Here is a 25,178-nt window from a genome sequence, read left to right as displayed (position 1 = left end):
GTTTTGGCGCTTTTATACGATAAAAACTATTTTATAGAAAAAATAATTATTTTTGCATCACTTTATTCTCAGGACTATAACTTTTTTATTTTTTTGCTGATGATGCTGTATGGCGGCTCGTTTTTTGCGGAACAAGATGACGCTTTCAGCGGTACCATGGTTAGTTATATCTGTCTTTTTGATCGCGTGTTATTCCACTTTTTGTTCGGCGGTATGATAATAAAGCGTTGTTTTTTGCCTCGTTTTTTTTTTTTTTTTTCTTACGGTGTTTACTGAAGGGGTTAACTAGTTGGCCAGTTTTATAGGTCGGGCCGTTACGGACGCGGCGATACTAAATATGTGTACTTTTATTGTTTTTTTTTTTTATTTAGATAAAGAAATGTATTTATGGGAATAATATTTTTTTTTTTTTTTTCATTATTTTGGAATATTTTTTTTTATTTTTTTTACACATTTGAAATTTTTTTTTTTTACTTTTTTACTTTGTCCCAGGGGGGGACATCACAGATCAGTGATCTGACAGTTTACACAGCACTCTGTCAGATCACTGATCTGATAGGAGTGCAGGCTGCTTCACAGTGCCTGCTCTGAGCAGGCTCTGTGAAGCCACCTCCCTCCCTGCAGGACCCGGATCCGCGGCCATCTTGGATCCGGGGCTGGAGGGAGCAGGGAGGGAGGTGAGACCCTCGCAGCAACGCGATCACATCGCGTTGCTCCGGGGGTCTCAGGGAAGCCCGCAGGGAGCCCCCTCCCTGCGCGGTGCTTCCCTGCACCGCCGGCACATCGCGATCATCTTTGATCGCGGTGTGCCGGGGGTTAATGTGCCGGGGGCGGTCCGTGACCGCTCCTGGCACATAGTGCCGGATGTCAGCTGCGATAAACAGCTGACACCCGGCCGCGATCGGCGGAACTCCTCCCGTGAGCGCTGCCGATCGCATATGACGTACTATTGCGTCCTTGGGAAGTAAAGCCCACCCCACATGGACGCAATAGTACGTCTAATGGCAGAAAGGGGTTAAAAAAAAAAAAAAAAAAACAAATGTGCAATTTTCCGAGACCTGTAGCGTCTCCATTTTTTTTTTTTTTTTTCTTGGATCTCTCCTTTGGTGAGGGCTCATTTTTTACGTGTCGAGCTGACTTTTTAATGGTACCATTTCAGTGCAGATACGTTCTTTTGATTATTATTTCATTGCGACAAAAAAAACCACGTAATTCTGGCATTTTAATTATTTTTCTTGCTATGCCATTTAGCGATCAGGTTAATTCTAATTCTACCAAATGTGTAGGTTTGATTTTTTTTTTTTTTTTAATTGTTTTATTTTGAGTTGAATGGAAGTTGAGTGACTTGAACTTTTAGATTTTTTATTTTTATTTATTTTTTACTTTTGCCATGCTTTAATAGCCTCCATGGGAGGCTAAAAGCTGGCATAGCCTGATTGGCTGCGCTGCATAGGGGCAACTCTCAGATCGACCCTATGTAGTAGATTTACTGCGTTGCTATGAGCGCCAACCACAGGCTGGTGGTCACAGCAACCTGGCATCAACAACCATAGAGGTCTGCAGGAGACCTCTGGTTGTCATGCCGACGCACCGCTGACAGGGGTCAGCGGTGTGCGAATTTCTGGCCAGATGCGCTTGTTTAATGCTGCCGTCAGTTTGACAGCGGCATCTAACTAGTTAATAGGCGCGGATGGATCGCGATTCCGCCTGCGCCTATTGTGAGCACATGTCAGCTGTTCAAAACAGCTGACATGTCCTGGCTTTGATGCGGGCTCACCGCCAGAGCCTGCATCAAAGTGGGTGTTCTGCCATCGGAAGTACTATCCCGTCCAATGGCAGAAAGTTGTCAAATATATTAATTGCGTAAACCGTGCGCAAAAAAAAAGAGTGAGATGTCTGCGCAGAACAATTATACCCTTCTGGATAGATGCCAGTAGACAAGGTGAAGATGTGATCTTTAAAAGAAAGCAAATTTCTACCTGACTGAGGTTCAGGGGCTGCACTCCATTTACCATACGGTGGGAACGATAGTTTGCCTGGGAAATGCAACTACTAGATTGTCCACTGGAAGATGCAGAAGTTTTCAACTTTCCAGAACTACCTAGAATACCTGAATGGATGGGGAAAAAAAAATATATATATATTTTCAAACTTCAAGAAATTAAAAAAAAAAAAAAACCAAGCCTGTTAGTGATAAGCATTTTTAAAATTTGTTAGTGCCAAGAAAAAAAAAAAATGTAATAAAAGGTTTGGTTGACATTTTATTGCTATAAGCAGCAATGGTAACATTTACCTCAAAAATCATGTTTTTGTTGGCATAAAAGAAAAAAAAAAAAAAATTATATATATATATATATATATATATATATATATATATATATATATACTTGAAAAAACGAAATTTGAACTGCATTACTGCACTAGAAATATGAAAAATGAGAGCTTTTAGCGCACAAAAATGGCCAATTTTATGTGTACCTCGTAGCCACGTTAAGGCATCTCTCTTATACGAGGTCCTACGTTTGACCTACCTCACTGAGAATAAACGTCTCCATCTGAACGGGTACATGTGAAACCTCTTCTTGGAATCAAATTCAAATTTGAGGTACACATAAAATTGGCCATTTTTGTGCGCTAAAAGCTCTCATTTTTCATATTTCTAGTGCAGTAATGCAGTTCAAATTTCGTTTTTTCAAGTTTGCATGTTTTGGCGCTGCAGTGTGCTGCCCTATTTATTTAACTATATACGAGTTGGCGACTCTGGGTTCAGCACCTGTTCACACTCAGTCTATGTTTGGATGTGCAGGTCAGGTTTTTGAAATGTATAAATGTATGTATATATATATATATATATATATATATATATATATATATATATATATATATATATATATATATATATATATATATATATATATATATATATATATATATATAAATTTTGACAATTCAAATCTACATAGTTTACCTACTTACCAAGTATGTATATTTAATATTTTTATTTGAGCCACCTAACCTTCATAAGGTTGTGTGCACACGTTGCGGTTTTTTCGTGGTTTTTCCCGATAAAACCGCAAAAAAAACCGCATACAATAAGCATCCCATCATTTAGAATGAATTCCACATGTTTTGTGCACATGATGCGTTTTTTTCGCGGAAAAACGCAGCATGTTCATTAATTTTGCGTTTTTTTTGCGGATTTCCCACTACAAAATGCATTGGGAAGTGTCCGGAAAAAACCATGGCAAAAACGCGTCAAAACCACGGCAAAAACGAATGCGGATTTCTTGCAGAAAATGTCCATTTTTTCTCAGGAATTTTCTGCGAGAAATCCTGAACATGTGCACATAGCCTAAAGAGTATTGTAGCGGTGGCTCACAGCAACATGCGATTGTGTCGAAACAGTGGCCGATTGTCGGGTGGCATAGCATTTTAAAGGGAACCTGTCACCCCGTTTTTTGAGATTGAGATATAAATACTGTTAAATAGGGCCTGTGCTGTGCGTTACTATGGTGTATGTAGTGTACCCTGATTCCCCATGTATGCCGAGAAATACATTACCAAAGTCGGCGTTTTCGCCTGTCAATCAGGCTGGTCTGGTCAGGTGGGCGTGTTCACAGCGTTCTTTTCTTCCCCAGGTTTCCGTTGGTGGCGTAGTGGTGTGCGCATGTCCAAGGTCCGGATTCCCTGTGCCCACGTGAAGACACAGCGCGCGATCTGCGCTGTCATTCCTTTCATCGGTGCGGGCGGCCATCTTCCTGGGGCCACGCGTGCGCAGATGTAGTGCTCTGCTGCACGGGGCTTCAGGAAAATGGCCGCGGGATGCCGCGCGTGCGCAGAAGAGATCGCGGCGGCCATTTTCCCAAAGCCGAGATGCAAACTCGGCTTTGGGAAAATGGCCGCCGCGATCTCTTCTGCGCACGCGCGGCATCCCGCGGCCATTTTCCTGAAGCCCCGTGCAGCAGAGCACTACATCTGCGCACGCGCGGCCCCAGGAAGATGGCCGCCCGCACCGATGAAAGGAATGACAGCGCAGATCGCGCGCTGTGTCTTCACGTGGGCACAGGGAATCCGGACCTTGGACATGCGCACACCACTACGCCACCAACGGAAACCTGGGGAAGAAAAGAACGCTGTGAACACGCCCACCTGACCAGACCAGCCTGATTGACAGGCGAAAACGCCGACTTTGGTAATGTATTTCTCGGCATACATGGGGAATCAGGGTACACTACATACACCATAGTAACGCACAGCACAGGCCCTATTTAACAGTATTTATATCTCAATCTCAAAAAACGGGGTGACAGGTTCCCTTTAAATGCTGCGGTCAGAATGACAGTGGTATTTAGAGAAGGTTACCAGCAGCAAGCTGAGTTCTGCTCCGCTCACTGCTGATGTAGGCAAGCATCAACTACTGTGAATGATGCAGACAAAAGCAGAGCTTGCATCAAAAAATGCAGACCATACATTGGACATACAAGTACGTTTAAGATCAGGAAGTGGTTAACATGTAATTTTGCAACACTGAACATACAAAGAGCTTAATACAGTGTTTCAACTCCAGTCCTCAAGAGCCACCAACAGGTCATGATTTCAGGATTTCCTTAGTATTACACAGGTGATGGAATTTATGCTTGAGCGGGTGATGAAATCACCACGTGTCCAATGCTAAGGATATCCTGAAAACTTGACCTGTTGGTGGGTCTTGAGGACTGAAGTTGAGAAACACTGGCTTAAGCCATATGTAAAAATGAAGTAAACACACCTGACAAGTGGTTGTCCAGACTACAGTCATGAGGTTGCGTCTTTAACGGCGGGACAATAATTGTACGCGAGCTAGAACTCTGTGTGTGGTGTCCTCTGCCGCCTGGAACTTCAAAAACCCCATTTACACCATTAAGAGTAGACAGTTGGTCTGTCAAATACGGGCTACTGACAGAAGAGTCCGAATCTGGAGAATCATTGACTGTCACATAGCTGATGACGTTGGACCGCATCTTCATACCCGAGCTACGAGGGGAAAAAAGTCAAACTGTTAGTGTCAAGGCTTCTGCACAAGATATTTCAGGAGAACTAATGAGACAACGGTTTTGGCTTTAAATACTGAAAATCATGAATATGTACAGTGACAAAGCTAACATTGCTGAAGTTCTTCATTTAAGTAGTATTAGTCAATACACTGAATGCTGAATAAACCCTGCCATGATTACCTTACTGGCTTGTACTTGCTATCCTCCTCCTCATCTGTATCGCTGCGGATAGTAATAACACTCACAGGAGGGCTGGGAGTATCGGGGATCACAATGGGTTGTCGCTGCTCTTGGATTGGCAGAAGAGGGTTGTATGAAGTTGAGGCATGAAGAGGGCTGCTTCCTACTATTGAATACACTTGGGATGGAAGGACGTCCAAAGCTGACAGGGTCCTGAAAATGGAAGTAGTCAGGATTAATAATGGTAGTGGAAACCTGGATCAGGGAAATTGAAAGTGACACTGGTATGAGATACTCCACTGTGCCGGCATGAGAAGAGAACCAAGTCCCCAGTGCTAGAGCAAGGAAGAGTAGGCACCTCACTTATAGTGCGGAGTGGGTAGAGGGAGTGATACCAGGAGAAGGGGGAGGTCGGAAAACTAAGCACTTGCCTATAGTAACCATCAGGATGTAGCTTTTAATTTATTAAAAAGGCCTTGGAAAACGTCTGCTCGGTCTCCACATGCTGTGAAGGAATGAGTAGATACCAGTTATAACACGGCTACTATCAAGCCTGGTCCATCTACACCATATGGGCTCGTTTGTATTTTCGTTCCAACTGCTGACCAGTGAAGACACGGAAAACACTTGGACCAATGTGATTCAATAGGGCAGGGCGAAGGATTTTTTTCCCCTTTGACCACTGGCTAACTAAGGTCCTGCAATGCCCTGTACATGAGTAAAGGCAACGGGTGAATGTTTGGTTTTATACAATACAGAATTGCAATGCAACAGGAAACCACAGTCTTGTAAGTTAACTGCTCAAAAAGTAAAAAAAAAAAAAAAGTCTCCCAATTTCTATGGCTGAAGCAGAGCAATCTTTACATCCTCGTGTTACTCCAAGTAGAACACCTTGGATTTTCGTATGACAACCACTATATGAAGTACGTGTGACGATTTTATGTCTGACCTGGTAGAAGTATTGGGGAGAACACCATAGACCGGTTTATTTTTAATAAAGCAGCCCTTACTTGGTATTTTGCGATTGTGGCTTTTTCTTTGCCGACATGTTTCCACTTTGCTGTGGTCGAACAACATGAGCAACCCCAACATTTAGGGGCGGAGCCGCAGCCAAGGTCACGTGGTTGGCGAGTAGTGACGGCTGCTGCATCAGTGCGCTGTACTGGTTCCCATGGGAATGTGCAGTTCTAGTACAGGAGACACAAGCATATCCTCAGATTAAAATCTAATGCCTTAGCTGACAAAGTTTGAGGTCCTATTTCTGCACGTATGCAATGCCTACAAGTTAAAAATTGGTACCTAACCACTGCGGCCTATACATAAAAGGCAGGAGATTACAGAATTTGCAACAATCAACAAATCAAGTCTTAGATGACAGATCATAGGGTAAGGGCAGCTAGACCTTTCCCAACCACCATTTGAGATGGGGAACTTGCCTCCAGTCTGCCAGCTGCTGGTTACTTCCGATAGTTTCAGGAATCACGGTTGGCTGCACGGGGTTGTGAAGGGCGACTCCAGGAAGCTGCTGCCAGGTGGATGGCAGCAAGATTTGCTGGGCTGCACCAGGCCATGCTTGCTGGAAGACAAAATTGGGGACAAGGTAAAAAGACTTTAGTTCACTTCCACATAAAGTATCCACCTTTGTCTTAGGATCATCGTCCTCTTGCAGAAGACAAATTAGAGAAAAGGAACTGTAAAATCAGCTGATGAAATGGACTGTGCTGCAGAGCATGGTGTGTGACCAACCCATAAAAATCACAAGTCTTCTACACCTTCATTGTACCATTAATGTGTCTTCCTGTGTAGCAGAAATAGGCCAGTTATGAACTGGGAGGGGTTGGCATTCTCTAAATAGCAATGACCATGAGCAGAGATTGTAAGAGCAGAAGGGACTTGACCTACATCAAAGCTCTAACCATAGGGCCCTCATGGCCAAAGATAATGTGGCCAGGAAGGCAGCTGTTAAGTCATCAGTTACCTTGCATTAGTGAGCTTGATTTAAGGAGTGCCTGGAAAAACACTTCAAATACTATTTCTGGAGCTCTACAATTAAGCAATTCATGGTGTTGCTATGAACTTACTGACAAGGAAACAATGTCCCCTCATTAAACATGATATCACGATGATGATGACATGAAAATATTTGAGACCTCATAATCAGTATACATTTAAACTGTAAGCTCTGATAATAGGGATGCTGGGAGTTAGTTTTGAGAAAACTCGAGAGCTACAAACTTGGGCCAACTAGGTTAACGTGTTCCATTTATTTTCATAGACAATCACAAGGATTCATTTCCCATCCTATATCTTATACGGATTCTCCAAGTGCATAAATAAAGCCACCCATGCCTGCGGTTACCACACTGGATGGTTGCCCTCTTTCAGAAAACTCACATTGGCTCAGGTCATAGTATTTTATTTAAAAAAAAAAAAACACATACCGTATACACTTGATTATAAGTTTTTTGTGCTGAAAACGCCCCCTCAGCTCATACTCTAGTGAGGGTCCAGAAGATGGAGGGGAACGGCAGCGGTGGAGCTGCGGGTCAGAGGAGGCAGCTCTGGCGGTTATAGCCTGTGCCCGCTGCTGAAGAGAAAATATTCACTGTGCTGGCAGTGAAAATTCATTTCTCTGTAATAGAGAGCACAGCAGCAGCGGCAGCTGCCGGCTTCCAGCAGCAGCCAGGCGATCACCTGTCCCTGCTACTTAAGAAATTAATATTCACCTCTTCACTTCCATAGGCGTTGAGAGAGGCGAATATTCATTCCCTTAAGTAGCGGGCGCAAGTGACTGCCCGGCGGATGACACCGTGCACGCTACTTATTAGCAATAAATACTCACTGCCCTCTACACACAGTCCCGGCGTGAAGAGCAGTGAGCATTCTGGCAGCTGTGCTCTGCGTGTAAACCATGCATGACGTCCCTGCCATACCCTGCTTACAAGCATAAAGCAGCTGCTGGCATCGGAACAAGAAGCTGCAAGGGAGCACAGGAAGGTAGGTAAGGTGTTTTCAATGCTTTTTTGATGGGAGCCATGCAAACCAGGATAGGGATGAGGGCGTCATGCATACCAGGCTTATACTCAAGTCAATAAGCCATCAGTTTTTCATGGCAAAATTAGGCGTCTCTGCTTACACTCTAGTATATACGGTAATTCACTTTGGAACGGGAAATTAAAGCATAGTCTCAGGCTGTATATCAGCAACAGCTCTGCAGGCAATCACTGAGCTCAGCGGCTTTCCTGATAGATGGCATGAGTTCAGATTTAAGTCTAGTGATGTCAATGCTGCAGCCAAACAGGCTTTGTCAGTGTTGTACCAGATTGTATGTAAAATACAACAATTCTTCCCCGTTATTTACCCTTGCTGGTCCAGCACTGTCATTAGCTCAGCCTGTTTGGCTGCAGCGGTGACACCACTGGAGTCAAATCACTCAGCGGTTTTTGCCATCTACACTGCTCACCATCAGTAGAGCTGCTGAGCTCAGATTGGCTACAGCGCTATTGACAGGTGATACCACCTTTTTTTTGAAAGGGGACAACCAATTTTAAGTGCAAAACCTACACAGCTGGGTTTGTCAGAAATATGGTACGGACAGTAGTTGCCATGATGGAACAGAACAATCCCTTTAAACATGTGTATTTGAACTTGTCAAGTTAAGAGTTTGGTAAATTCTTTCAAGAGGCAGAAGGATACAAAAACTTAGGAGTAATCAAATTACTCGTTCTCTACTGTTCTTGTAACACTACCTCACCCAATCCCCTTTGGTCTCTGTATCCTGGCCCTGGTGCTAGTGGTTCAAGACATGACACGGCTGTAACACTAACCCAACTAGAGGTAAGGAGACCAGACCAGAGGAGTACCCAGGAAGGGTTGCCAAACACCATTTGGAACTTTTGGTATAAATCAAGTAGACAAACCCTTTAATAAACCTGTAAGGCCAACATAAAGGGGGTTGTAGTATACGAAAACGTGGAAACTCCAGCTCCAATAAAATGGGCATGAATAAGATCATGTGTGATCGAAACGGGTTGCCTATATTCATGTAACCACCTGCGCCCTGATTACTCTGTAAGGATGTCCGTTTTAATGAAGTTTGACTAATAAAGAATTTTGCCATTTTATTGGAGCTGGAGTTTCCACGTTTTCGTATACTGCAATTGCTTGGCGTCTTGGTCTGGACAAATCTCCGTGCTCAATTATCTATGGTCTGGTTGGTGAGCTGGCTGCGGCTTATAGCCGATTTTTTTCTATTGCATAAAGGGGGTTGTCTAGCAATCATTAGAAAATGTGGCACGAGCTGCTTTTGTGTTAACAATAAGTAGTTGCCCCACCCAGCGCCTACTCTCCATTGCTCCCTGATGACATTTATTGACCGGGTTAAAACCCCATGTGCTTTAGGAGGGCCATCACCACAACTGCTGCATTACACTCCGGCAGGCAGCAGCAGGAAGGTGGTGCCGGGTGACCAAGTGCAAGGTGGTCAACTACTGCCAACTGTATTAGCTTCAAGCAAATGCAGCCTTGGAACCATGAAACTGGACAAGCGTTTTAAATTGAATGCAAAGAATGTATAAGATGTATTTTCTAGGGGAAAAGAGGTGAGAATGGAGAGTTTTATTATAATAAGTTGGTGCTACAGAATATACACATGCTATAAACACGCACACATTGATCCTTTGTTGGCACAAAACCATGTAGTGCAGCACATCGCATATAACATTTACAGGATTTTTAAAGTACTTCTGCAAGTGACATGTCCATGACTTACAATACACTGGTCCTAGCAAAGTATTTTAAGAAGGGGAAAAAAACAAAAAAAAAAAAAAAAAAAAAGGGAGAAAATCAAGTTTAATAAAAAAGTTAAAAATCACACCATGCTTCTTTCCAATAAGCCAACACCTGCACAAGACAAAGCATATAGTTTAATACAGAGCAAGATCATCCCAAATGTGATGCAGAGATCTGGTGTTCCAAGCGACGAACTGCTTTGACAAAGGAAGAACAAAATATGCAAAGCTCTGCAATGGAGTAATGCAAACTTAGGCAAAAGCGGCAAAAAGGGTGACCTAATCCATTGGCAAGCTGGCTGGTAAACTAAAGGTGAGCTAAAGTTAGATTACAAGAGAAAATCTTTGGAATGCATAGTAAGATACCGAACTTACAGGGATGAAACAATTTGGTCCTGCATATTTAATTACTCCAGAATGCACGGACACAGGCCTTACAATCAGGAGAGGACAGATCGTGACTGGAGACGAACCCAACAGTGATCATCTGCAGGGATTTTTCACAAAGGAATTGAGCAGTCTGTAGTGTATGAAGAGGCATGGTACTTTTTGGGGGACTTGAGATAAAAACTGCAAACATTAAATTAATATGGGATTAAAGGCCAGGAACAACTATTCCATGGAATCCCATTTACCATTAAATAATGGCTGTCCTTTATTATTTTAATAAGGGCACGAGTGATTAAGATTTGAAAACCAATGAGCTCCTGTGAGGTTTTCGTAGAAACCCTTCCACAAGCTGCATTTTTTTTTTTAGACCACAAACTATGCTTTACTCACCCCTCATGCCAGTTATTGTCAGCTGCGGTGCCATGATGTCAACAATTGCAGCCAACAAATTCTCAGCCCAAATTGACAGTACAAGCAGCTCAGAGCTGCTGAGCGCAACGATTGGCTGCAGCACTGTCGACATGTCATCTGGGAGCAATAGTTGAGATTGTTCCGGTTCGAGGGAGTGGGTGTTTTATTTATTTATTTTAAACCAGCCTGGACCATGACATACAATTATCTCCTGGACAACACCTTTAAGGCCAGAAAGGCGACCACTAAAGATAACCAGTCATCAGGATTTTATATACTAACGACATGTGTAGAAAAGGTGATTTAAGGCTCATTAAATTCTTCCCCTTCTTGTTGAAATCTGTTCTACAGTATTAGAAAAATCCATCATTGAAATGGTATGCTAATGAGTAACATGTGCGGTGGGTGCTGCACTCGCAGCTCTCTGCTTCTCTCCCTATTACCTGTCAGACAGAAGGCAGGCTGCAGGTGAGGAACAGGAGGAAAAGCAGGAGAGATGCGAGTGCAGCGCTCACCCACTGTCCTTACAATTGGCATACAACATTTCATCTGAATTAAAGCACCTTTATATACATGTCATTAGCTTGGCGTATAATTTCCAGATTACACGTTTTGTCTTTATTTGGCACACATGTTTTCATCATGCACGCACGTAGGGGAGTTAATATTAATAGACCATACAAAAACGAGGGGGATGTTTGGAACAAAAACTAATTGTCCATTCAGGGATGATGGATTATTATTCAAGCAGTACTTGACGAGCAATTTACTTAAAGTTCATGCTTCGTTAAGAAATCATGACTCATTGTAAAGGAATCTGAGCCATACTGACTTAATGAACGTCACCAGTATATGCAGTGTGGAGTAACAGCATGTAATCAGCCTGGTCTTATAGAGGTCAATGTTGTAGGTGGAGTGTCAGAACCATGAAGTTTTTATGGGAAACCAGAGCTGCAATCCCAAATATTTGCTCTCTCTGAACCCAAGTTTAGCTCACCTTTAAAGTTCAGACAAGAATGTCGGCATCTGTGGAAAAGCAATATCATTGAGGGTATAGAAAAAGCCTTTCACTGATTGGGTTAAGGGCTGCAAAAAGTTGGGGTTTTGTTGGTTAAGGTACCGCCGAAGCCATGAATTAGAACTCCGTACAGATGAGAAGCAGTCGATGTTGAAGGTGTTGGCAGCACGCCGTTCTTCAGGCATTTGCAAGGTTAATTTTAAAACAAGCAATAAAAAAAAAAAAAAAAAAAAAAGCGACTAGAACTTCACTTCTGCATGCAGAGAAGCGACTTCCATCACGGTCCACGAGCTGCCATAATTCTGTATGGAGGACCTGACCCAGTATCTGCCACTATAGTTCTATAGAAAAGGTTGGGGGATGGGAGGGCGTCAATATCTTACAGGTTAACATTTCTACTCTCCTCAAGTCAATTGTGCTTGGAATATTATCCAACAATTCTCTGATTAGCAATGTGCAAGCACACCAATTGGCTCCTAGTGCCACAATGTGGTTCTACTGGTCGCCTTGGAGGCAGCTACCACCCTGATTTATAAGGCTTGGGCACTACCTGCCTTTACATAGAAAGGGAAATCCCAATTATGCAAAAGGCCGATTAGTAAAAATGACCAATGGATCTAGAAAAATGGAAATATGCCACAAACTACTATAGCTTTAATTCTTTCCAGCCGCTGCATGAATAGATCAGTGACCAAGGCTGGAGCACACAAGGGATGTCAGCATGGATGTCAGGGTAAAAATTTGTTGATGTCAACTATAAAACAATCAACCATTTTTGTTTTGGATAGGGAAAAAAAAACAAAACAGACTACTGCATTGTAGGAAGCAAAACTGCCCCTCATTGAAACAGCCGCTTTAAGATAGCCAGGCTGAAACATAAGAGGCAAACAGCACCGTGGCAATTAATTGGAAAAAGGAAATAAAGTGGAGTCAAATAAAAAAAAAAAAAAAAAAAAGTGACAAAGGACGAGCCGCTTAGGATGTTACAAGAACACAGCCACAAGATGGAGCTCATGCTTCCATGCTCTTCTTAAATGCTCTACGGTAAGAGGAAAGGAAAACAGAAAGACACATATGAGAAGGAGACTGTTAGTGTACACAATCAAGAGACAAAATTACCAGTACAGCCGCCGTCTGTTCAACTAACGCCGGCCGCCCGGCTGCGCAGTTCAGGGTAAAGGGTACCGCATACTGCGGAGTGATGGTGGCTACGTGTGGATGAAGAGTTGTTACCATTAGTGGGGTACAGCTTCCCTGAAACGTAGATTAGGAGGTGAGTGAAACAGTGTACTTATAGCAGGATATAGGCTTTAACAGTACCATGAGAACGCGCGGACGCTTCTTATATGTCACGCCTGTTAGGGGCTCACTAGGGTAGACCTTTATGCCAGTTTAGTGACAGATGGGCATGTGCCAGCATGAAGCAAACCCATTCCTTTATAAATCAGAAAGTGTCAAATCCATGAGATCCGCAATTAGATAACAGCACTGGGCCATTTACTGCAGTGGCCAGAAATCAAGCGGTTCCTTGCCAGCCAAGGATGTAGTCTTATCCTGGAACTATACCATCACCTTGTGAAAATTCAGAATACCCAAGAGCCTACTTCGTAATTAGGAATGCTCATTACCCAATTATTTGGCCACCGAAAACAGGCTAGCAATCATGCAACAAGCAAGCTGATCATTTGTCAAGTGCAATGATTTATTAAAAAAACAAAAAAAACCACAGGTAATGTGCCGAGGAAGCCATGAGGCTGTGCATGTGGATATGTGTCTAAACACAGCATTAAACCACCACTGATCGGCTTACACAGATTGCGTAAAAATCATTCCAGAAAATAAATTAGCTTTTTTTTTAATTGCTGGATGATTGACAGGCTGTTTAAAACAGGCCAAGAACAGGAATATGGGTATGCCTAGTAATGTGCGTATCAGATTATTGGTCTGTTTAACACAAGGTCCTACGTTCCTGGCGTCTTACAGTGGGGAAAATATGTATTTAATGCACTGAGGATTTTGCAAGTTTTCCCACCTACAAAGAATGGAGACGTCTAATTTTTGTCGTAGGTACAATTCAACTGAGACAACGGAAAAAAAAAAATCATTGTATGATTTTCAAAGAATTAAATTGCATTTTGTTGCATGAAATAAGTATTTGATCACCTACCAACCAGCAAGAATTCTGGCTCTCAGGCCTGTTTGTCTTTAAGTCCTCCTATTCTGCACCCATTACGTGTATTAATTGTACCCATGTGTGGACAGGTGTCGTTTATAAAGGTAAGGAGTACAATTACTACAACCTCTCCAACATGGCCAAGACCAAAGAGCTGTCTAAGGACACCAGGGACAAAATTGTAGACCCACACAAGGCTGGGATAGGCTACAGGACACTAGGTAAGCAGCTTGGTGAGAAGGGAACAACTGTTAGCACAATTATTAGAAAATGGAAGAAACAAGATGACTGTCAATCTTCCTCGGTCTGGGGCTCCATGCAAGATCTCGCCTCCTAAGGATAAACAATCAGGAATCGCCCAGAACTACACGGGAGGACCTGGTCAATGACCTTAGAGCTGGGACCAACATTAGCGTTCGGAACACAATGCGGCCATTGACTAAAATCCTGCATGGCACGCAAGGTCCCCCCCACACCAGCACTTCTCCAGGCCTGTTGGAAGTTTCCCAGGGACTCTGGATGACCATGACCCAAAACATTCAGCCAAGGCAACTAAGGAGTGGCTCCATAAGAAGCATTTCAAGGTCCTGGAGTGCCCTATTGAGTCTCCAGACCTGAACCCAATAGAATGTCTTTGGAGGGTGTGGAAACTCAGTGTTTCCCAGTGACAGCCCTGAAACCTGAAAGACCTGTATGGAGGAGTGGGCCAAAATCCCTGCTGCCGTGGGTGCAAACCTGGTCAAAAACTACAGAAATGTTTAACCTTATTGTAAACAAAGGTTTCTGTACCAAATACTGAGTTCAGGGATGAACAATTAGCTACAGCACTTACTGAATAGCTGCCTCGGGAACCCAGCTACATGGAGCGCGCCGGCTGATCAGCTGTCCGGTGCCGCAGCTGCATGTGTCACGGCTGTGTGATAGTCCAACACACGCTGATCCGCCAGAGCGCTCCAGGCATCCAGGTTCCCGACGCAGCTATTCAGTAAGCGCTATAGCCATTTGAATAAGCTCTTATCCAAAGCTATTCGATCCCTAATGAAGTTCTGTTTTTTATTGTATAAAAAATTATTTTATTGCATAAAATTAAGTAGAAATACAATGATTTTCTGGTTTTATTTTCAGATTCACAGTTGAAGTGTAGCTACAGACAGACCCCTCCATTCTTTGTAGGTGGGGAAACTTGTAAAATCGGCAGTGTACTAAATACTTATTTTCCCCACTGTAGATAGAACATTCTAAGGCTTCATTCACGTCTGTTTTAAAAAGTGCATGGAGTTAAAAAAAAGGGTGCTGGCCGTGTTTTTCAGACTTGTTTTTCTTAATCACCGATACAGAAGAAAGCTAGGTCATTCTCCATGAGTCTTTTGAAAGCTTTCTACTAGTTCACTAAAGGCAATCTTTCACCAGGTTTTTCCAGCATAATGTGGGGCAAAAACCCCAATTCCAGTAACGTGTCACTTATTTTGTGAAGTGCTGAAGTTTTGATAAAAACCGTTCTCTGCTGCAGATCTACCAGTTCTGAATGCTGAGCTCAGTATTGTCTCCCACACCACAAATTGGCAGTTTTCTGCGTACACTGTGCATAGGCAGAAAGCTGGCTCGGATTACCTTTAATAACTGATCCAATAAAAGGTGATCGTGTTGTATGGTGAAGGAACATTCATCAATAAGGACAACAGAACTGGCAAGACGCATCACTAAGAACAGAACCCAAGCTGTCAGACCAAGAAGGGAGATGTCCTAGAAGTGGGCAACACCTTTGAATCTGAATATTTGGTGGTGATAAAATAAAGACGCTTCTACTCTCCTCCCATGCAGGCGCCATTCGGGCACTCACATTCCCTGGGTTCTCATGTGATTTTGACATGCGAGCCCTGCACCTAAACACGGGCGTCACTGTCCCCGCTTTCGGACAAAGCAATCAAGAGAAAGTCTGAGCAGCCGCAGATCTGGCTTTTGGATGGTGTTCAGCGACGCCAGCGCTAATTAGGCGCAGAGCTCATGTCAACCACACGAGAGGTGCGGCAGAGAAGAAAAAAAAAAAAAAAAAGTGCTGTAATGGCGCGGGCACGGTGTAGTAGTGTCTATTTTAACAGTGCCAAACATTCAGATCAGGAAGGGGGTTCTTTTAGCAGTTGACAGCCCCTTGAACCAAGCTTTGCAGATTTTGGCTGTGATTGTAGGATTGGTTTCCTTTCTAATGTATTTTTATAGTTTGCCAACAGTCAATTCTCTGTGACCAGATGGTTTATGGCACGCCGTCATGTGTATAGGCAACAAGTAACAGACAACTATTATCAAACTTGTGGAACTTGCCAAGGTAATATTCCTACAGATATCTGATGTCAACTGAACACATGAATTTATCATCCTGTGCTACAAGAAAGCTTTACATCGCTCTACACAAGAAAACTAAGGATCGAACACTTATACAGGCGATTACATTTAGTTAGTCCAGCACACAAGAGGTAGAGAGAAAAGCAAGTCTACATATAACAGTGAGATTTCAGACATTCTTGTGTACGTAAACATCTACATATGTGCTGCCATAAGCATCAGCTACATAGGCAGGAGCCCACCAGACCGTAATCTGGATTCTGATCAGGCAGTAGCAAAATGCCATTAACATCTAATGGAACAACCCCGGGGAGCAGCAGCTGTTACACTCCAAACCAGTGGAATAATGGAAATGGTCTGTCTGGTTTAAGGCAAAATGGTTGAGGGTTTGTACTTGGCAGTGGATTATGTAGAATCAGCCCGTTTACCTTGGTAACTAAGCAATGCTTACAATTGTTATCCATGACTTAAATTTTCTTTTTAGGGCAAATCATTTGTTGCTGCCATCTGCCTGTTCTGCCGTGCGCCAATCTCACAGCGGTCACTGACTGCTACTGGCGAGATTCTACTTCCTGTGAGGTCATGTCAACAGAACACTTCCTGCTCTTCCATGTTGCTGTTGATGGGGAGACACTGACCGCTGGCGGCCTGCTGCATTAGTCTGAGCTGGCTGGAAATCAACATGAGGTCAGTGATCGTCAACAGAGCAGAGTGGAAGAGAAGGAGCAGCTCTGTCAACATGAAGTCACAGGAAGTGGGCGAATTACAGGCAGGAGCAAGTTATCCTCAAAAAAGAAAAAAGGAAACACTGGAATTGACAAAACCATTTTTTCTACTATTACTGTATTCATATTACATTATCTAATATACGGTACTTCATTCAACACTTCCATTGACTGCAAGGAGAGATTTTAAAGATTATTCTCTTTAGCTTTCAACTACAAAGCTCAACAAGTCCTGCAGTTACACTTTCAGCTGGAGTCTAGATGGTTAAAGTTTATTTACACAGGAAAGTAAGTGATGCTGGGAACTAGAGGATTGTGATTCTTGATATCAGCAGCTTGTCAGGAGCAGAGTAGATCTGCTGTATAGAAGTCAATGAGCTGGAGAGCACTGAAGTGGGAATTTAACTACTGCACCTAAATGAGCATTTGACTTAAAAGTAGTATTTTCAAATTAAAATTGCTTTAAACCATGAGGAAACTCCCATTAGGGTAACTTTAGTGAATATAAATGTGTCCTGGTAATGTGATGGACTGAAAGCACTATGATAATGGGATTGGCCAAACCAGCATCACAATTTACATGGTGGATTGTGATCCTATCAATAGTGTAAAAGCAGCATCAAATCTGCAGTAAAGAAATATTTAAAAGTAAATGTCATTAAGTTTTTGTCTGTACACTTCTGCTGCTCAGATTAGTGGACACAACCTTATTTCAGTAATAGTCACTTACCAGGCTGCTTGATGTACTTTTGATAGAATGATAAAACAGATTTTATCACCAAGAATGAATAACTAGTAAACCTGCAGCCATGTAGTCCTCTATAAGTGTGCCCCCACCACTGATGGGCAGAAAGCTAGTTATACAGAGCTCAACATTGAGAGAACTGGTAGATCTGCAGAAGATGAAAAGGATTTTTATCAGCAAGCAGCCCGTTATGACTCATCACTGGAATCAGGGTCTCCGTCCCCAATTATGCTGCTCTCAGATAGGGTAGCAAAAGAAAACCCTGTGAGATTCCAGTGATTATTAGCATGCAGATATAATCCCTGTTTTATGTGCTGCAGATCCAGCAGTTCAGACTGCTGAGATCTTTATAACCACAATAGATCGGCAGTTTTCTGCCTATGTACAGTGTACATAGCGTTCGGTGGTGTGTGGTGTTATACAGACCTCAGGAAAATGGAGGACTATTGTTCACACTTGCCAACTGGAGGTTCATCAACATGCAGCCCAGTAAAAGTACCGTCACACTTAGCGACGCTGCAGCGATACCGACAACGATCCGGATCGCTGCAGCATCGCTGTTTGGTCGCTGGAGAGCTGTCACACAGACAGCTCTCCAGCGACCAACGATCCCGAGGTCCCCGGTAACCAGGGTAAACATCGGGTAACTAAGCGCAGGGCCGCGCTTAGTAACCCGATGTTTACCCTGGTTACCAGCGTAAAAAAACAAACAGTACATACTTACATTCAGCTGTCTGTCCCTTGCCGTCTGGTTCCTGCACTGACTGCTGGCCGTAAAGTGAAAGTGAAAGCACAGCGGTGAGTCACACAGCGGTGACTCGCCGCTGTGGCTGTGCTCTGCTTTCACTTTACGGCCAGCAGTCAGTGCAGGAACCAGACGGCAAGGGACAGACAGCTGAATGTAAGTATGTACTGTTTGTTTTTTTACGCTGGTAACCAGGGTAAACATCGGGTTACTAAGCGCGGCCCTGCGCTTAGTTACCCGATGTTTACCCTGGTTACCAGTGAAGACATCGCTGAATCGGTGTCACACACGCTGATTCAGCGATGTCTACGGGAAGTCCAGCGACGAAATAAAGTTCTGGACTTTCTTCCCCGACCAGCGATCTCCCAGCAGGGGCCTGATCGCTGCTGCCTGTCACACTGGACGATATCGCTAGCGAGGACGCTGCAACGTCACGGATCGCTAGCGATATCGTCTAGTGTGACAGTACCTTAAGTGACCAGTGCTCGACTTGGGGTCTGCAGGATTTTTCCATCTCTGAGCACTGCATGTTGTAGGGGTAGAGTCACTTTACTAAGCAGTTTATCTAAAAATGATAAATCCTAGAAAGTGAGTCATAAGGCTGGAATGAACGGAAACTATACTGAGAATGTAACAAACGTCCTCCGCCATTACTGTAAGCCATTATTGGCACCCTAGGCGGCTGATTCACAGGCCTGTATGCAGTTTCCAGGAGTCTGCTTTCTGAGGTCATGTTTCCATTAGAAACTCAATGAAACACGACTTATTCCAGGCAGCTTTTCCCTTTCCAACAAAAGCCGCCTGATGTATTTTTAGACAAATTACTTTGCGAGATCAATGGCTGTGCGTAAGCCATGATCAGTTTTCAGATGGGCGCAATTAGCTGGAGGAGAGTGGATGCTGAGCAGTGAAAAGGCTCGTTTCATGCCTGCTGGAAGGACATGGCTGGGAACAGAATTGTAAGAGATAAATGGATTCTCAAAAAAAAAAAAAAAAAATTAAAAATAATTTAAAAAAAATATATATATACATACAAGTCCTTATCTAGTAATGGAATAGTTTCCTGGACACAAGATACATCACTGTCACAGTACGGAGGAAGGCTTCTGCTAACCTGGAGAGAACGACAATGGCAGGAATGGCCCTAAAAAGGGGTCAGTGTTGCACCTGTTACAATGAGGAGGACTGGGAATAAAGCAGTGGGTACCTTCTCTAATCAAAAAAGCAGAATATTCTGCATATAATATATATCAAACTGAAAATGCTTTCTAGCACCCACTGCGGAGTAATAGATGGCCGCAGGTTCCAACATTTGATCTCCTTAATGGAAAACATGTCCGGGGAATTGCCTAATCTAACCTCCATCTATGCATCAGGGCACATTTATAGGGAGGTTTTATTGAACACTCATAACGCTGTCAGCTAAACCCGGCTCCACAAGACTGCGCAGTGGAGAAACCAGACGTTCTGATGCAATTGTGGCCAAGTAAGCACTATATTACTGAAGTCATGGCACACCCAGGCTACCTTTCCAGTGAGAACATCAGAAAAAGAAAAAAAAAGAAAATTATGGCAGAAATTGTGAAGTTGTGACTCACACCCGACTGGTCAAACCAACGATGGGCCCAACTGCAGCCCAAATGCAAAGCACTAGGTACATAACTGAGCCAAGCTACAGTACCGCAGGTAGGAGTTGCTACTAGACCAACTGTGAATTGATGCGCATGTCCCATACCATCGGCCATGGCAGCAGTCAGGCCACTGCACAGGAGTGTGGTCTTACCTGCCAACATCCTTGGCTCTTGTTTTCATCAGTCATCGTTGCAGCGTGACGCCCACATGCCAGCAGGTAAGAGGTGGTGCTCTGATGCAATGGTCACAGACCGCCGTTAAGGCCAACGGAATGGATCACATGAACTCTAGTAGTCACATTGGTCTTTAATACTGATTTTTGGTCGAGATATGCACCGTTTACTGGTAAGATTTAGTACACGTTATGTTAACATAAGGGCTATTCCAGTAATTAAGATGAGATGACAAGTGGCGGCTGAATGTCGGCAGCATGGTTCTGGAGTAACATGCACTGGTACAGCACCAGCTGGTGAGGACATTTAATACCCAATATATTAAGGATAACTTCCCCTCTGACCATTTATCCGGTCTTGATAAACTACAAAGCTCACACCCTCATTGAATTACCTGTGTCAGGACCCCTGACTGAATCTGGAGAGGTTGGGCAGCAGGAGCTTGGGGCACCATGGGGACAGTGCTATCCATCCGAACAGGAAAACCGGAATGTTTGGCGCTTGCTTGAAGCCCAGCAGCTTGAATAAAAACAAAAATAAAAAAAATAGGAGAATTTCAAGCAATACTTTAAAGGTGGGAAACCAATTCCCTTTAATCTGAGAAAAGCATAATGTATAGATAGAACCAGATTCCCAGCATGTATCGCTCACTGGACTGCTTGCTGTAGTTTTGATAATCTCCCACTGATAACTGATATTTGCTCTAGAAGAGTATTAAGCCTTCTGCCATGTAGTCCTCCATATTCATGACAGTTTTCTGTGTATCCTGTGCATAGGCAGAAAGCTACCCATCAGTGGTGTGGGTGGGGTTGTAGAGTTAAGAATTCACAGAACTGGTAGAACTGCAGCAGAGAGAATGGAGGTTGGCAGCAAGCAGCCCAGCGACACGTTGCAGTAGCTTCATCTCCTACATCATTCAGCCCTCAGATGGGGCAACATAAGCCTGGAGACAGATTCACCAAGTTCCAACCTAGGGAGTCCACCCACATCACTAAACTGACAGCCTACTTGAGGAATGGCTCAGGTAGACATCAGTATTGTGGTCTGATCATGGACCACAATGCACAAATTGGCTGCTGGTCTCCTGGCCAAAGCACGACAACATCACAGAAATATGTGAAGCAGTCACACGCCGGTCAGGAGACTCACAGCCAGCCCGTGATCTGACAGATTCATGGACATCACAAGAGCCCCATACAATAAATGATCTGTCTACTATATGGATCCCATTTCCTACTCTACAACTGAAATGTTTAGAAAGATCATGGTCATTAGTGGGCCCATAAGGTTCACCTGAATTGGGTTGAGTGTCGGCATCCTTTGTTCTGCCCCTTTATTCTAGTATTCAGTGGGTGTGTATGTAAGACAATAGGGCTAGATACCATGCTTAAAGAAAAAATAAATCAGATACCTTGAAATGCTGGGGGGCAAACTATGAACGTTTGCTGGAATGGATCGGCTTGGGTGCAGAGCTGGGTTGCTCCAGGTTGAAGAGACACTCCTTGCTGAGCAACACCGGCGACTGGAGCGGCAGATGGCGGGTAAAGCGCTGACTGATAGTTTAACAGTGGCACATCAGAGTTTGCCAGAGAGAAGGAAGCCGAGGCAGATGAGCTGGAAGCCAGTACACTCGCCTAGAAGAAAGACTCCAGGTCATTTCCCATGAACAGTCACTCCAGTAACAGATGGCAGGTTTGCCTTTAGTTGCAGTGGTTCATAGGACACACACACACTTGAAGAAATGGCTAAGAGTAATAGCCAAAACAGGGATTGCTCCTGCGCAGCCGCCATTTTTGGAAGACGTACCTGATTGTGCACGGTGTGCACGGTGCTGAGCGGGTTATTGAAACTCATAGTTAGATTTGTGCTTGTGTTTGGAGCCACGTGAGTGGTGAAAGGACTCTTAATCTGGTTCACTGCGTCATACATATTGTTCCTCCTCTTACATATCTCCATGTTCTGAAAACAGGACTTTACACTGTGGAATGTAAGAAAGCAAATTAAAAATAAGCCGCTCCAATGACCTCTTGTAAGATCATTGGTTTTCAGGGACTGTGTGCCTGGCCACGGATCGCTGCAGAGGCTGAACTGGGAGAAGAGGGCACATATAGATAGAGCTCTGTGACTAATGCATGACTGGCGTATTCCGGGAAGTGCCCTTGGTGTACCCGCCTGGTAACGCTGCTACTTACTGGTTACTGTGCGGGAAATCCAACAGATGATTCATGGTAACAAAAGGGTGATGTAAGGTTTTCGTTGGAGTTATCCGCTTATCTGCATCAATAGTCAACATTTTCTTTAACAAGTCTATATATTCTCTTCTGTCTGCCTTCTCTGCCAACATATCTGTGCCTTCTAGGTCTGTCGACATATTCACCTATTACAAGAAAGGGGAAAATTAATATGTGCAAAAACTGGCATCTTGTGGCTTGGACTCTGACCTACTAAAGCTTTACTCCGGATAAGATACACCATGTTGCATTGTCATCAGATTACGCAGTTCCATGCAAAGATATAGTGGGGACACTAGACTGCATATGAAGGGGCGCAGATCAAAGTATTTGATCCCTAATGCAAGTTTGGTCTATCAGAAAATGCACAAGCCTTTTACTGTTTGTAGGAAACCTAACAAGAAAAACTCAAAACTACCAAGATAAGTGGTTTCTCCAACTTCATCACAAAATGCCACTTCCTACGTACTATAGAATTAGGGTACCGTCACACAGTGGCATTTTGATCGCTACGACGGCACGATTTGTGACGTTCCAGCGATATATCCGTGACGTTCCAGCGATCTCGCTGTGTCTGACACGCTCCTGCGATCAGGGACCCCGCTGAGAATCGTACGTCGTAGCAGATCGTTTGAAACTTTCTTTCGTCGTCTAGTGTCCCGCTGTGGCGGCATGATCGCATGGTGTAACAAAGGTGTACACGATATTGTATACGATGTGCGCATAGTAACCAACGGCTTCTACATCGCACATACGTCATGAAATTATCGCTCCAGCGTCGTACATTGCAAAGTGTGACAGCAGTCTACGACGCTGGAGCGATATTGTTACGATGCTGGAGCGTCACGGATCGTGCCGTCGTAGCGATCAAAGTGCCACTGTGAGACGGCACCCTTACTCTACCCCTTCTTATCAAGCATCTTTGGCTGCTATAACCTGATACAAATGTGATACATAGCCAGACAGCAGCTTTTGGCGCTGTTCCTGTGTAATCTTGGCCCATCTCATGGGTAATAGCCTTTAATTCACTAACATTCTATTGTCATAGTGGTCCAAAAACTTGAGATCATTGCCTTGCACAAAAAAAAATTAAAAATAAGCCAGAGATTTTGAGGTGATTAACCAAAACTGGAACTTTTCTGGTCTAGGTATCAGCGGTATGACTGAGGAGGAATAATGATGCATATCCTGAAACCATTCCCTACAGTGCACAACACTTGCCGAGTGATTGTCTGTGGCCACTTTTCTTCCTTGGATGCAGAATCCATCTTAACAGTCACACACTGCAGGTTTCATGAAACATCAGGGAATTTTAGCAGGCATCATTTCTATGAGAAGCTTCAGAGGTATCAAGCACGAGCATCTTGGAACTTCCAAGTCCATCAAGTATTGAGTGGCTGTTCAATGTGCTTTCATTGGCTGTAAGCCATAATCATCAACATTAACAGAAATAAACACTTGAAATAGATCACTAATGACTATAATGAGTTTCACTTTTTGTATTGAACTGAAATAAATTAACTTTTTGATGATCTTCTGATTTTGTGGCAAGCACCTGTAAATTAAACTGGAGGCCAAAGCCCAGGAGTTATTAACCAAGATTCCTCAAGCTGATGTGACCTGCATACATGCGGAACCAGACTTCAGCCAAAGTTGCCGGTCAGAAAAGTTGAATTATTTTGAAATACCAACAGTTTAATGTCAATGTGCAGAATTTAACAAAACCCCTTGTTATGGCAAATTGGGGACAAATGAAATAAGTGTTCAATAATTCTGATTGGATTGGCCAATACAGATGCAACCACCTGAGTGTTGGGTTAATAAGAATCAAAGAATACAATAGACTGTCCAACGTATTCTTTAGAAGCCCCTTATTCATTATAGCTTGCAAAGCCCTAAATACAGAAGTGACCCACTGAAGTAGTTGTGGCCTCTCTTACCTGGGCCATGTCATCTAAGCAGTTGAAGATATATTTGCGAGCCTCTTTAGATTTTATTCCAGTTTCCATTTCATGCTCCTCTGGTGTCTACAGGGAAAAAGAGAAAATGGCTCACACTACTAATTAAAATCTACTCCGTATGAACAGTAAGCTCAGTGGAAAGTAAATGGTTGCATCAGAGGTCACACAACACTTGTATGACAGGGATTTCTGGTGATGGTGGCAACAGACCAGCCTTGATAATTGCCATAATGTACAAGAAGCCCCGGCAGTCGGGAAGGACAATTCCCCCCATCCAGGTGCAGATGACACTTTACTCTTACCTTTAGCCTCCATAATGGGTAGCCCAGATCTGGGTCTCGATTGAAAAATCTGGAAGTCTTTGTCCCGGCACTGAGCAGATACTCTGCAGGAAGTCCTTGAGTCTGGGAGATGTACCTTATCTGAAACACAAGGATGGCAGCAGTTGAACATGCGGTGATGACAGATTTTCATACGCAAGGTATAGTTTTATTATGAGCGCGTGACCTTGGACAACATTCACACGAACAGCACAAAATGAAAATGCCATTAAGGGTTTTGTACTTTTCAAGTTGATGAGAGGAGCAAAGTATTCGTCACATCCAGATGACCTGTCAGAAACAGGAACCAT

General features: G+C 43.5%; 1 protein-coding gene across 3 annotated transcripts in view; it reads right to left on the bottom strand.

Moving 5' to 3' along the window:
• Positions 1-25,178, bottom strand: part of HIPK1 (homeodomain interacting protein kinase 1) — a 56,180-nt gene that overhangs the window by 5,251 nt on the left and 25,751 nt on the right. For 2 of the 3 annotated variants that reach the window (XM_069761773.1, XM_069761772.1), the window contains exons 4-15: positions 24,850-24,969; positions 24,527-24,613; positions 22,548-22,732; positions 22,162-22,333; positions 21,767-21,989; positions 20,750-20,874; positions 12,942-13,076; positions 6,650-6,789; positions 6,224-6,400; positions 5,214-5,426; positions 4,769-5,013; positions 1,980-2,110 (exon numbers count right to left, since the gene is read on the bottom strand). In XM_069761773.1, coding sequence (XP_069617874.1) covers positions 1,980-2,110; positions 4,769-5,013; positions 5,214-5,426; positions 6,224-6,400; positions 6,650-6,789; positions 12,942-13,076; positions 20,750-20,874; positions 21,767-21,989; positions 22,162-22,333; positions 22,548-22,732; positions 24,527-24,613; positions 24,850-24,969 — 1,953 coding nt within the window. The remainder of the gene's footprint in view (positions 1-1,979; positions 2,111-4,768; positions 5,014-5,213; positions 5,427-6,223; positions 6,401-6,649; positions 6,790-12,941; positions 13,077-20,749; positions 20,875-21,766; positions 21,990-22,161; positions 22,334-22,547; positions 22,733-24,526; positions 24,614-24,849; positions 24,970-25,178) is intronic. The other variant, XM_069761774.1, reaches the window with a different exon arrangement.

This window comes from Ranitomeya imitator, chromosome 3, assembly GCF_032444005.1.
Source record: "Ranitomeya imitator isolate aRanImi1 chromosome 3, aRanImi1.pri, whole genome shotgun sequence".
In the NCBI taxonomy this organism is placed as follows: domain Eukaryota; kingdom Metazoa; phylum Chordata; class Amphibia; order Anura; family Dendrobatidae; genus Ranitomeya; species Ranitomeya imitator.
The sequence above is the reverse complement of the archived record's forward strand: the minus strand, read 5'-3'. Positions and strand labels throughout refer to the sequence as shown.